Below are 13,236 nucleotides of genomic sequence, written 5' to 3'. Positions count from 1 at the left end.
AATTCAAAACTAAAGGCCATAATTTTAAGGTGAGTTAAGAAAGATTTAAACATTGTCCTGAGGGGCAACGTTTTCACATAGAGGGTGGCTCCAATGTGGAATTAACTGCCAGAGGAAGATAGGTTCAGTTAAAACATTTAAAAGACATTCAGACAGGCATAAGAACAGAAAAAGGTTGAGAGGGATATGGGCGAAATACATGCAAGTTGGACTAGTTTATTTTTGAAAATTGGTCGGCATGGACAAGTTGGACTGAAGGCTCTATTTCCATGTTGTATGACTCGATGACTCTGTGGCTCTGCTTAAATTGAGCATTTATTGCTTTAACTTTGAATTTGTCATCTTTTATCTTGCTACTAATTTCCTCCGATTAGGGTTTAATAAGCTTTTAGGTTGTTAGCACTGATATAGATGGTTTCTGAGTTGGCAGATTTTTTTTTCTATTCTTGGTGGAAAAGCAACCAGATATAGTGCCAAAAGAGAAAATGCTGGAAAATCTCAGCAGGTCTGGCAGCATCTGTTAGGAGAGAAAACAGCTGACATTCCAAGTCTAACTGACCCTTTGTCAAAGCTAAAAAAAAGGGAGAAGTAGGGAAGTATTTATACTAAACTGAGAGAAGGTGAGTCATGGCTCCAGAAGCAAAGGTAGCAATAAAAAGGTGATAATGACAGCGCATAGAGAGATAATAGGGAGATTAGGAGCTGTGAATGACCAAGGCTGAAGATGTGACAAAATATGTGGGGGATGGGGGAGATGGGTGAAGCAGAGGCAAAATAGAAAACAGGGAGAAGGGTAGCAAAGGGGGAAGAGGAAAGGAAAAAGGTGATGAGAGAGTGGGGAGCGAGAGAAAAATAGACAATCAAGAAATAAGAGGTACCAGAAATAGTGCTCCTCTCTCAGTTTATGAAATCAGCTTTGATTAGCTTCAATTTTAACCATACACTGTACAGCAGTTAGATTGGAGTTGAAACTTATCTGCTATAGTCTGGACAACAGAAGAACAGCAGACAACAAAAGAAAAGCTGAAAGCCAATGAGTTCACTGAATGCAGGTTAGTCTCTTATTATGTAACTATGGCATGTACTAACATTTCAATACAAAATCAATGCATGGGATGAATAGTTGATTTCCTGCTTGACCAAACTTGCCAGAAACAATGAAGTTCAAGAACTCGGCTGAGTTTAGTGAAATAGGTCTACTCTTCTGCATTGATGTTCATGGAGAATCTGGGCTCAGCTAGATCTGGCCATTCCTCTGCATCTCAGCAGCTCTTAATTGTGAGCTCATTGTGGTTTGCTGTCTCTTCAGATGGTATTCACTACCTTATAAGACCACCTGATAATGACATCAGATATGCTTCCAATATGGTAAATGGATCTTCTGAATGGCTATTAACCTGACATGGTAAAAACAATGACTGCAGATGCTGAAAACCAAATACTGGATTAGTGGTGCTGGAAGAGCACAGCAGTTCAGGCAGCATCCAAAGCTGCTCGTTGGATGCTGCCTGAACTGCTGTGCTCTTCCAGCACCACTAATCCAGTATTAACCTGACATGTTAACTCTTTCTCTCTCTTCAGGTAGTGCCCTAAACTGTTAGGCCAATTCTGCATTTCCACTTTTTATTTCAGGTATCAGATACCCAATGTGACTTCAAGGGTCTAATAGTGAATAATTTCTCAGAATAGAAATGTGCATCCAGTAGCTGAACATTGTCCCTGTAGAATTGTGAGGGATGGGGCAATGTAAGCAACTACAGCATTTTGTTATTTCAAAAGTTTTCTGGAGTGGAAGAACGTAACAGCATCTCAAGTAATGTAGCAACATTGCTGCATTTAATTGTGCTAAAATAAATGAGATTTAGGAGGCACTTACTCATCAAAAATAATTGTATCAGTGAGTAAAGTGAAATCAGTTCAATTACAATTCAGTTCCATTTATAGAGTATTTGTTTTCAAGTTATTTTCAGATTATATTTGTTCATCAAGTTAATCTCTACAACAATTCATTGTTATTATTCCAAGGTAACATGATTTATTTATAGCAATTCCTGAGAATAAACTTCAAGTATCACAAATCAAATCTTCACATTGACAGTGAAATGACTTAGAATCAGTGCAGTTATTCCAATTCAGTTTGAAACAGATTTTACATACTAATCATGTAGCATTTTACTGGTTAAGTCAAGCAGTAATTCAATGTGGGCATTAGTTGCTTTCAATTATGCCATGAGGAGGAATTGTATCTTACCGACTAAGTTAGCCATTTGTTCAACCAAGCACTCATCTGCTAAAGCCCAAGGAAAGGCACCAACAAAATGCCCATGAACACCTCTGCAATATAAATAAAATATTGTTAAAATTAACATGCAACGTCAATGCAAGTTCATAATTTCACAGTGTCACAAAACAAATATAATTACTATTGTTTTGTAGGCAAATGCCATAACCAGTTTACAAGTGCAAAAATCTAACTGTAAAACAAAAGGAATGTTAGCTGTGGAAGCACATCCAAAGTTGGGTTGTCATGAATTTAGCCAGCATTGGGCTTGCTGGGTTCCAAAAGATGTTAGCATCCATACGAAACAGTGATCCTTAAAGGAATTGTTATATGCTACAAAAGACAGTGCTTACAATATGAACTATCTGGGTGAGCTTCTCTTGGTTTCATATTTGAAATGATGGACCACAGCTTGTCAATCCTTTACTCAACCCTCTCCACTAAAATCATTCCTCCCACAACTCTCCAGTCAATCTTCCTCCATCTTGTTGTGCTGAGCACTTCAGCTCCTGGATAGATATCATCTTGATAGATTTCAAAGTTCTCGTCCTTGTTTGCAGATGACACAAAGATATCTTCTTATCTATGTAAATGTATCCAGCTCTATGACCCTCCTTGTTAGCTTGTTACCTGAGCTTCTCCAATATTCATTTTGAGAACATCCACTAATTTGAATTCCTTCCCCTTTGTTGACCAAGTCTTCTGCTCCCACAATTCCACTCTTAGACCATCCTGTCTCTCTATCTTTTTCTTCATTAAACATAGTTTTTCTCTTTGAAAAAAAAAGAAAGCTTTTTGCCATGTGGTTTAATTTCTCTTGCCAGAGATTGGTCTCAAATTTTCTTTAAAACTGCTGCTGTTAAATGCCTACTTTAAAGATGCTTTAAAGTTGCAAATTGTTATGATCAGTGAAAGTACCAAACAGTAAAGACTTTACAAACACAAACCGTAGAGTATAGTATTCACCAAAGATTGCTTTACTTACGATTTGGCCCAGTTATCCAGTTCTTCATTTACATAAATCTTTGTTTTCTTTGGCTGCAACCCAAGGGAGTTTCCACTGAAATAAATACTGTCATCCTCTGCCTTTACCAAAGTTTGGTCAACTTGAAAAAATAAAAGAGAAACGTTAATAACAACCAAGCGGCTGGACTTGAAACATTAACTCTGCTTACTCTCTTCAGATGCTGCTACACCCTGCTGAGTTTCTGCAGCAATTTCTGATTTTGTTTAAGTACTTGTTGCCTAACACATTGGCCTACTTTCAGTATAAGTAAGCAGCAATTTATGGAGCAAATGGAGCCTACTTCTATGAATGGCTAGGGACAAATAAAAAAATGCATCTCTATCAAAGTATTGAAGGCTGTTCCTGTTGTTGATTCATGGCAGACATAAAGAAGTCACATTTTTATTTCTATAAACATCATTCTATCCCAATCAGGCACAGTTTGTAGAACTAACATGGTGATTTGATGAGAATTTCTATTGTTCTGCTAACTATATTCCCAAAAGCACTTCACATAATTATTTAGATGAGAAAGTAATGCACATTTACTCTGAATAATTGCTGACGATGACTGATACGAATTTACAGCGACATTTTAAAGTAAATGAGCAGGGGTCATTATGTCAGAAGACATAAAGCATACTTGAGGCTTTTAAACAGTTTGTTTCCTTCAGTAACTTTGAATGACAGCATCAATTCACATAGTTGACTCTGGTAGTATGTGGAATTCTGTGGAATGAAAGAGATGCTCTAAAGAAGGAAGACTAGACCTGAGACATTAATTCTGCTTTCTCTCCATAGGTGATGCCAGAACAGCTGAGTTTCTTCAGCAATTTCTAATCTTGGTAGAACGGCTGATTTGGCTTACCTGTCTGCCTCCGTGTCATAACACCAGCACGCTGGAAAATGGGAGATTGCATATTAATGAGGAGAGTTTAAGTGATAAGGAAGATGATGATGACTGATAATCCCCATTAATAGTTCTCTGTCACTAAACAGAATCTCTTCTTGCCTTCCAGAACTTAGTTGGAAAACTTGGCTTTTCAGTTTTGATGTCATGAATGGCTTTGCTGGACATCTTATCTGATTTTCCTAAATTTCCCCTGATACTCTACATTGTTCTAGTCCTGGGAATATTCCATCCTGAGATCTTACTCTATTTTCCACACTGTTTGCTCATGAACAATGCCCCATCTAATTTCAACCACGAGAGGTCTAATATTCATTCACAGCATTTGCATCCTTCAGGTCCTACATTCCATTATTTGAAAACATTTTCTTTAAAAAAATCAGCATGTGGACACTCTGAATTTACATAGCTATGAGGATTGCAAACAAATGCTAGATTACAAACCACATTTATATAGTTAACATTGTTTCATTGTTTTCTTCAATTATAAATCATCATGTCAGCTAAATCAATACTGTTGTGAAATCAATATCATTAAACGTGCTTTTTGGACTGTAGTGTTGCGATATTTACCTCAATATTTCTATACATATCAATTATTCTGATATCACCAGACCTACTGGCACAATCATTTTATTTGTACCTCCCTTATATTAAAATAGGCCATAAATCGTGTTGATTGGCTTAGGGTTTCATCTTTCTTCTCCTGGTAAGAACTTTCAGTTGAGTTCTCCATCCTCATATTTAATCACTTAACAATAGCAATTGTACAGCAAAAGATAGATGTAAATTGTTTGACCGCAATAAACCTGAGATGAAGTTACAATACCCTCTACTTGTTATCTGTGACCTGTATATCCTTGTAAACATCGAAAATATCTATTTTATAACTAACAGCCTGATATTTCATTAAGAAGTCCCTAAGTACAAGATCAGTCATTTCGACTTTGAGCATAAACATTCACAGAGATTTATCAACGGCAGCTTATTCAATTTCATTTGTTTCCCACTGTCCCCTTCAGGATAGGCATACTCCACGGTTGTGTCCTTCAGCATACAACAGTTGAGAATCCAAAATGGTCATGGTGTCTGCCCTTTATGTCTCAAAGCACTACCAGTAAATTATGTTGATCGCTAGGATGTCCAGTACAATTAATTAATATTAATCTGGATAAACTGCAGAATTGGGCTGAGAGGTGTCAAATGAAGTTCAATGCAGCTAAGTGTGAGGTGATGTATTTTGGGAAGAATAACAGGAAGGCAGAGTACTGGGTCAATGGAAAGATTCTTGGTAGTGCAGATGTGCAGACGGATCTCGGAGTCCATGTACATAGATCCCTGAAAGTTGCCACCCAGGTGGATAGTGCTGTTAAGAAGGCATATGGTGTGTTAGATTAGATTAGATTACTTACAGTGTGGAAACAGGCCCTTCGGCCCAACAAGTCCACACCGCCCCGCCGAAGCGTAACCCACCCATACCCCTACATCTACATCTACCCCTTACCTAACACTAACCAATTCACCTGACCAATTCACCTGACCTGCACATCTTTGGACTGTGGGAGGAAACCGGAGCACCCGGAGGAAACCCACGCAGACACGGGGAGAACGTGCAAACTCCACACAGTCAGTCGCCTGAGGCGGGAATTGAACCCGGGTCTCTGGCGCTGTGAGGCAGCAGTGCTAACCACTATGCCACCGTGCCGCCCATGAAATGTTAGGTTTCATTTGTAGAGGGATTAAGTTCTGGAGCCGCAATATCATGCTGCAACTATACAAAATGTTGGTGCGGCCACACTTGGAATATTATGTACAGTTCTGGTCCCCATATTTCGGGAAGGATATGGAAGCATTGGGAAAGGTGCAGAGGAGATTTACCACGATGTTGCCTGGTCTGGAGGGAAGGTCTTTTGAGGAAAGGCTGAGAGACTTGTGTCTGTTCTTAGACCCAAGAAGAAGGCTAAGAGGGGGTTTGATAGAGACATACAAGATGATCAGAGGATTAGATAGGGTCGACAGTGAAAGTCTTTTTCCAAGGATGATGACGTCAGCTTGTATGAGGGGCATAACTACAAATATATATGTGGTAACACATTTGACATGAGTGGCCTTAAGCTAAGGCAGAGAGGAAAGTCAGCTATGTGCCTACTCTCCAAAGAACAAAGTCATTAACAAGTACTGTTGCAGATGATGAGCATTTCAACAGGGCAGACAGTAGTAGGAGGTAGATTGATATGCACCATCAAATACTTAATGTTTTTACAGGCCTGCTTTTAAAATCAGGGAACATGGAGATGATGTAAATCAAATTTGCACAGAATTATTCACAGAGGCTGAAGTTCATTTCTTCAAATATGCAAGTAGTAACCAATATCCAGTGCCTGATTCCGACCCTGAACCAAGTAGATTGGAGTGGGATGCACCTTCCTGCTGTGCCTTCTCTTCAGATTCTTAAACACTCAATTAACACCCAGATAAAGTTCACTTAGGGTGTCATCCTGACTAGGCTGCAATTTTCTCAGCTCCAGGCAGGGCAAATTAACTTACAGAACTGTAGAATTACAGAAACTATAGAACTGGTAAAACTGTGCAGGCTACGTATCAGTAGAGGGAGGAGAGGAAATCCCTTGATCTGCATTAATTGGTGCATGATTGAAGATAAAGATATTGGACAGAAGGATGGTTACATTTGAAGCGAACCTTTTTAAGTAATGCCCAAGGTCCCTGAATAATGAACATGGTTGAGACTCTAATTGTAGATCACTCCATGGCAAGATGCATCCTCTCAAAATCTATCTTGTCAAGTCCCCTCAGAAACTTGTATGTTTCAAAAAGAGCACTCACCCCTTCTAAACTTCAAGGAGTATATATTAAATCTGTTCAAACTTTCAATATATACTTCCTTCATTCCAAAAATCAATCCTGTGAACCTTTTCAGAACTGTTTCAATGACAGCATTTACATAAATGATTTGGATGTAAGCATAAGAGGTACAATTAGTAAGTTTGCAGATGACATCAAAATTGGAGGTGTAGTGGACAGCGAAGAGGGTTACCTCACATTACAACAGGAACTTGTTCAGATGGGCCATTAAGCTGAGATGTGGCAGATGGAGTTTAATTTAGATAAATGCGAGGTGCTGCATTTTGTGAAAACATATCTTAGCAGGACTTATACACTTGATGGTAAGGTCATAGGGAGTGTTGCTGAACAAAGAGACCTTGGAGTGCAGGTTCATAGCTCCTTGAAAGTCGAGTCACAGGTAGATAGGATCGTGAAGATGACGCTTGGTATGCTTTCCTTTATTGGTCAGAATATTGGGTACAAGATTGGGAGGTCATGTTGTGGGTGTACAGGACGTTGGTTAGGCCACTGTTGGAATATTGTGTGCAATTCTGGTCTCCTTCCTATCGGAAAAATGTTGTGACACTTGAAAGCAACTGGAAAAATTTACAAGGATGTTGCCAGGGTTGGAGGATTTGAGCTATAGGGAGAGGTTGAATAGGCTAGGGCTGTTTTCTCTGGAGTGTCGGAGGCTAGGGGGTGACCTTATAGAGGTTTATAAAATAATGAGGGGCATAGATAGGATAAATAGGCAAAGTCTTTTTCTTGGGGTTGGGGAGTCCAGAACTAGAAGGCATAGGTTTAGGGTGAGATGGGAAAGATATAAAAGAGACCTAAGGGACAACTTTTTCACTCAGAGGGTGATACGTGTATGGAATGAGCTGCCAGAGGAAGTGGTGGAGGCTGGTGCAATTGTAACATTTAAAAGGCATCTGGATGGGTATAGGAATAGGAAGGGTTTGGAGGGATATGGGTCGGGTGCTGGCAGATGGGACTAGATTGGGTTGGGATATCTGGTCAGCATGGATGAGTTAGACTGAAGAGTTTGTTTCCATGCTGTGCATCTCTATTACTCCATGATTCTATGAGTATAGCCCTTCCTAGGTAAAGTGACCAAAACTTCACACAATATTTCAGATGGCGTTTCAGCAATGCCCACTCTGGCTGTAGGCAAGACATCCATATTTTTATAGCCCATGAAGGTCGACATTCTATTTGCTTTCTGAATTACTTGCTGCACCTGCGTGCTAACTGTACTAAATGTACAAGGATATCCCGATGCCTGTATATTGTAGCAGTCTATGATGTCTTTCCATTTAAATTGTATTCTGCTTCTCTATTGAAGTGACTGGGCTTGTATACCCTTGAGTTTAGAAGACTGAGCGGGGATCTGATTGAAACGTATAGGATTATGAAAGGATTGAACACTCTGGCAGGAGGAAACATATTTCCGCTGATGGGGGAGTGCCGAACCAGAGGACACAACTTAAAAATACGGGGTAGACCATTTAGGACAGAGATAAGGAGAAACTACTTCACCCAGAGAGTGGTGGCTGTGTGGAATGTTCTGCCCCAGAGGGCAGTGGAGGCCCAGTCTCTGGATTCATTTAAGAAAGAATTGGATAGAGCTCTTAAAGATAGTGGAGTCAAGAGTTATGGAGATAAGGCTGGAACAGGATACTGATTGGGAATGATCAGCCATGATCATATTGAATGGCGGTGCAGGCTCGAAGGGCTGAATGGCCTACTCCTGCATCTATTGTCTATTGTCTACTTCTCTCCCAAAGTAGACAACCTCACATTTTCTCACCTCATAATCTATCTGACTGCATTTTTGATCATACACTTCAAGTTTCTGTGTCCCTTTCTTGCCACTACATGTATTCCTCACAACTTGCTTTCTTAGTCTTCTTTGTATTGACGGCAAATATGATTACAATAGTCTTGTCCCTTTGTCAAAGTCATTCATATGGATTAGAACTAGCTGATCCTGACAGCATTTTACACATTACAGTTTACCAACTCGCAAAAGACATATTTATCCGATCTCTGTTTCCTGTTCATTAGATAATCTTCTATCATAGACAATAGACAATAGACAATAGACAATAAGTGCAGGAGTAGGCCATTCTGCCCTTCAAGCCTGCACCACCATTCAATATGATCATGGCTGATCATCCTTAATCAGTATCCTGTTCCTGCCTTATCTCCATAACCCTTGATTCCACTATCCTTGAGAGCTCTATCCAACTCTTTCTTAAATGAATCCAGAGACTGGGCCTCCACTGACCTCTGGAGCAGAGCATTCCACACAGCCGCCATTCTCTGGGTGAAGAGGTTTCTCCTCATCTCTGTCCTAAATGGTCTACCCCATATTTTTAAGCTGTGTCCTCTGGTTTGGCACTCCCCCATCAGCGGAAACATGTTTCCTGCCCCCAGAGTGTCCAATCCTTTAATAATCTTATATGTGTCAATCAGATCCCCTCTCAGTCTTCTAAACTCAAGGGTATACAAGCCCAGTCGATCCAATCTTTCAGCGTAAGGTAGTCCCGCCATTCCAGGAATTGACCTTGTGAACCTATGCTGCACTCCCTCAATAGCCAGAATGCCTTTCCTCAAATTTGGAGACCAGAACTGCACACAATACTCCAGGTATGGTCTCACCAGGGCCCTGTACAGCTGCAGAAGCACCTCTTTGCTTCTATACTCAATTCCTCTTGTTATGAAGGCCAGCATGCTATTAGCCTTCTTCACTACCTGCTGTACCTGCATGCTTACCTTCATTGACTGGTGTACAAGAACACCCAGATCTCTTTGTACTGCCCCTTTACCTAAATTGATTCCATTGAGGTAGTAATCTGCCTTCCTGTTCTTGCCATCAAAGTGATAACCATACATTTATCCACATTAAACTGCATCTGTCATGCATCTGACCACTCACCTAACCTGTCCAGGTCACCCTGTAATCTCCTAACAACCTCATCACATTTCACCCATCCACCCAGCTTTGTATCATCAGCAAATTTACTAATGTTATTCATGTTCATATATTACAATAAAACCATGAGCTCTTGTTTAGCAACCTCTTTCATAGCTCTTTGTTGAAGGTTTTGAAGATGCCTTTTGAAAATCCAATTACTTATATTGCTGGTTTTATTTATCCACTCTGTCCAATACACCTTCAAAGAAATTTAGTAATTTTGTCAAAATGGTCTCCCTTTCAGAAAATCATGTTGCTTCTACTTGATTATTTTATGATATTTTAAATGCCCTGCTACCCATACTTAATAACAGGTTCCAGCTAATACCCAATGATAGCTGTTAAATTCCAGGTTCTTTTGTTTTTTTTGTTTTCTGTCTCCCTTCTTGAGTGGTTTTCTCATTTCAGGGACTTTCACAATGTTTGGGGAATTTTGGAAGATGGCAATCAATGCTGCTACTAACTCTGCAACAACTTTGCAAGATGCAGGCCATCAAGTCGAAGGTACTTGTTAACCATACGTGCCATTAATTTCAAAGCATTTTTTTCTCGAGATATTTCGTGACTGTTTTAAGCTCGTGTCTCCCTTTCACCCCTGTATTTTGTAATTTCCATGTCTTCTGTTGTGAAGATAGATACAAAATAATTTGTGTTTTGCCATTTCTTTATTTCCAGCTATTAATTCCACCCTAAGCAATTCACGTCTCTTCTTTCCAAAGCCTTCCACCATCGACAACACATAACTCAGGAGTGTAATGGAATACTCTCCACTTGCCTAGATACACATAACTCCAACAGTCTAAGAAACTTGACACCATCCTGAACAAAGTGGCTCACTTGATTTGAACCGCATCCACAAACATCTATTCCCTCCACCACTGAAAGTAGTCTGTGCCATCTATAAGATACATTGCAGAAATTGCAGAAATTCACCAAAGATCCTTAGATGGAACCTTCCAAACTAACAATCATGTCTGAATAGAAGGTGAAACACTCATGGCTTTATGGAAAGAGAACTTTGTACAAAGGTCTTGACTGAATTTCCATTATGCCTTGAAAGAATCGAGCAGGTTTAATGGAGAAACCATTGGCTTGGTTAAGACTCGTTGAAACACTTTTTGCAATCACAGCGATTTTTCAGACAGTGTTATCAGTGATGCTCAGCCATCTCTGTGTGAACTGTGTTAACAAACCTTTCAAGTTAATGAGTTTTGAATACTTTAGGTAAGCTAGGCTGCACTGACATTCTAACAAATGAGCCCATTACAATATGAAGGGTAGGGAATTATTCACTGTTCAAATGCAAACTCAAATCCTTAGCACTCTTGACTGAAGGAAGCTCAAAGAAGATTGACGTTGCCATGGTGAACATTTCCATGCTTAAAATATTCATTGAGCTAGAAGCCATTCTCAGAATAAATTTGTGTTCCTCTCTACTACTGAAGTACAAAAGAAACTTAATGAAGCTTCCATATTGCAACTAGTTGGAAAGGATGACTTGGTCACTCGGGGACCAATCAAAGGGAAGTATATTACTTATGAGTGATTACAGGTATTGTACTTACTTCATGTTTCAACAGTTAGTACCAAATAGTCATGTACTGCAGAGTGTTTGAGTTATATGTTTTGGGTGAACCTATTACAAATCAGAATTATTAAGTCAGAAGTTGAATACTCCCCACTATTTCCAGCAATTCTCAAGTCAGAACCTGTGTTCGTAGATGCAAAAGTTCTAGACAGTACAAGTAAGAAATCTCTGCTCACCCAATGACATAAAACAGGTTATTTTAAAATTCAAAATTCATTTTAAACTGAACCGAAAAGTCTGTTCTTAAAAATGTGTTGCTGGAAAAGCGCAGCAGGTCAGGCAGCATCAAAGGAACAGGAGAATTGACGTTTCGGGCATAAGCCCTTCTTCAGGAATGAGGAGGGTGTGCCAAGCAGGTGTGCTAAGATAAAAGGTAGGGAGGAGGTTCTTGGGGGAGGGGCGCTGGGAATACGATAGGTGGAAGGAGGTTAAGGTGAGGGTGATAAGCCGGAGAGGTGGTGGGGGTGGAGAGGTCGGGAAGAAGATTGCAGGTCAAGAAGGCGGTGCTGAGTCTGAGGGTTGGGACTGAGATAAGGTGGGGGGAGAGGAAATGAGGAAGCTGGAGAAATCTGCATTCATCCCTTGTGGTTGGAGGGTTCCTAGGCGGCAGATGAGGCACTCTTCCTCCAGGCGTCATGTTGCCATGGTCTGGCGATGGAGGAGGCCAAGGACTTTTTATCTTAGCCTGCCTGGCACACCCTCCTCATTCCTGAAGAAGGGCTTATGCCCAAAACGTCATTTCTCCTGTTCCTTTGATGCTGCCTGACCTGCTGCGCTTTTCCAGCAACACATTTTTAAGCTCTGATCTCCAGCATCTGCAGTCCTTACTTTCTCCTCCTTGAAAAGTCTGTTCTGCAAATATGATGTTCACTTGATAATTTAGGATTAGCTTATAGATATGTTCAAATCAACATGTTCAGAGATGTTACTGCACGTTTCTTGAGCAGCTGGGAATTGAATCTAAGACTTCAGGTCCAGATGTAGCTACACTACCACTGTGCTACAAGAGCTAGTTATATGAGCTAGCAAGGTGCTTGCCTCTTAATACAACAAATACTAGTCAATGATATTAAAATGGAGAAAGTTAAGCAAATTAAAAAGTTTCAAATGATATTCTAGATTTAAGAAAGTTAAAAATCATACAACACCAGGTTTTGGTCCAACAGGTTTAATTGGAAGCACTAGCTTTCAGAGCGTCGCTCCTTTATCAGGTGGTTGTGGAGGATGAGATCATGATCACAGAATTTATAGCTAAAGGAGTCCAGTGTTATGGAGATGTGATACAGTAAACACTTCAGATTAATTTTTTCATCTTTTAGAATGGGATATGCTGGTTTCTGTTCTTTGATATATAAATCCCAGCACTTCTTTTAAATTACATTCTCAAGATAGCTCAGCTTTTCTAACAATAGACGTGAAGTCTGTCTGTGTCCCAATGTTAAATCAGACTTACATGCCCTCTGCACAGTTTTATAGAGTGTTACATGGATTCATGCTGTTTTTGAGCAAAATGAAATGTAATTCTACGAAAACAAATTCACCCCATAAACTTATATGTGTGCGTGTGTAGGAGTGACAGAGTGAGTGTGCATGTGAGCGTGTGCGTATGGGTGTGAGTGCACGAGAT

At 40.0% G+C, this 13,236-nt stretch overlaps 1 protein-coding gene across 1 annotated transcript in view; it reads right to left on the bottom strand.

Annotated features, from left to right (window-relative positions):
* kynu (kynureninase) overlaps nt 1-13,236 on the bottom strand; it is a 213,464-nt gene that overhangs the window by 126,562 nt on the left and 73,666 nt on the right. Inside the window, exons 3-4 of the mRNA XM_072579727.1 lie at nt 3,267-3,387; nt 2,252-2,334 (exon numbers count right to left, since the gene is read on the bottom strand). Coding sequence (XP_072435828.1) covers nt 2,252-2,334; nt 3,267-3,387 — 204 coding nt within the window. The remainder of the gene's footprint in view (nt 1-2,251; nt 2,335-3,266; nt 3,388-13,236) is intronic.

Source organism: Chiloscyllium punctatum, chromosome 10 (genome assembly GCF_047496795.1).
Source record: "Chiloscyllium punctatum isolate Juve2018m chromosome 10, sChiPun1.3, whole genome shotgun sequence".
In the NCBI taxonomy this organism is placed as follows: Eukaryota; Metazoa; Chordata; class Chondrichthyes; order Orectolobiformes; family Hemiscylliidae; genus Chiloscyllium; species Chiloscyllium punctatum.
The sequence above is the reverse complement of the archived record's forward strand: the minus strand, read 5'-3'. Positions and strand labels throughout refer to the sequence as shown.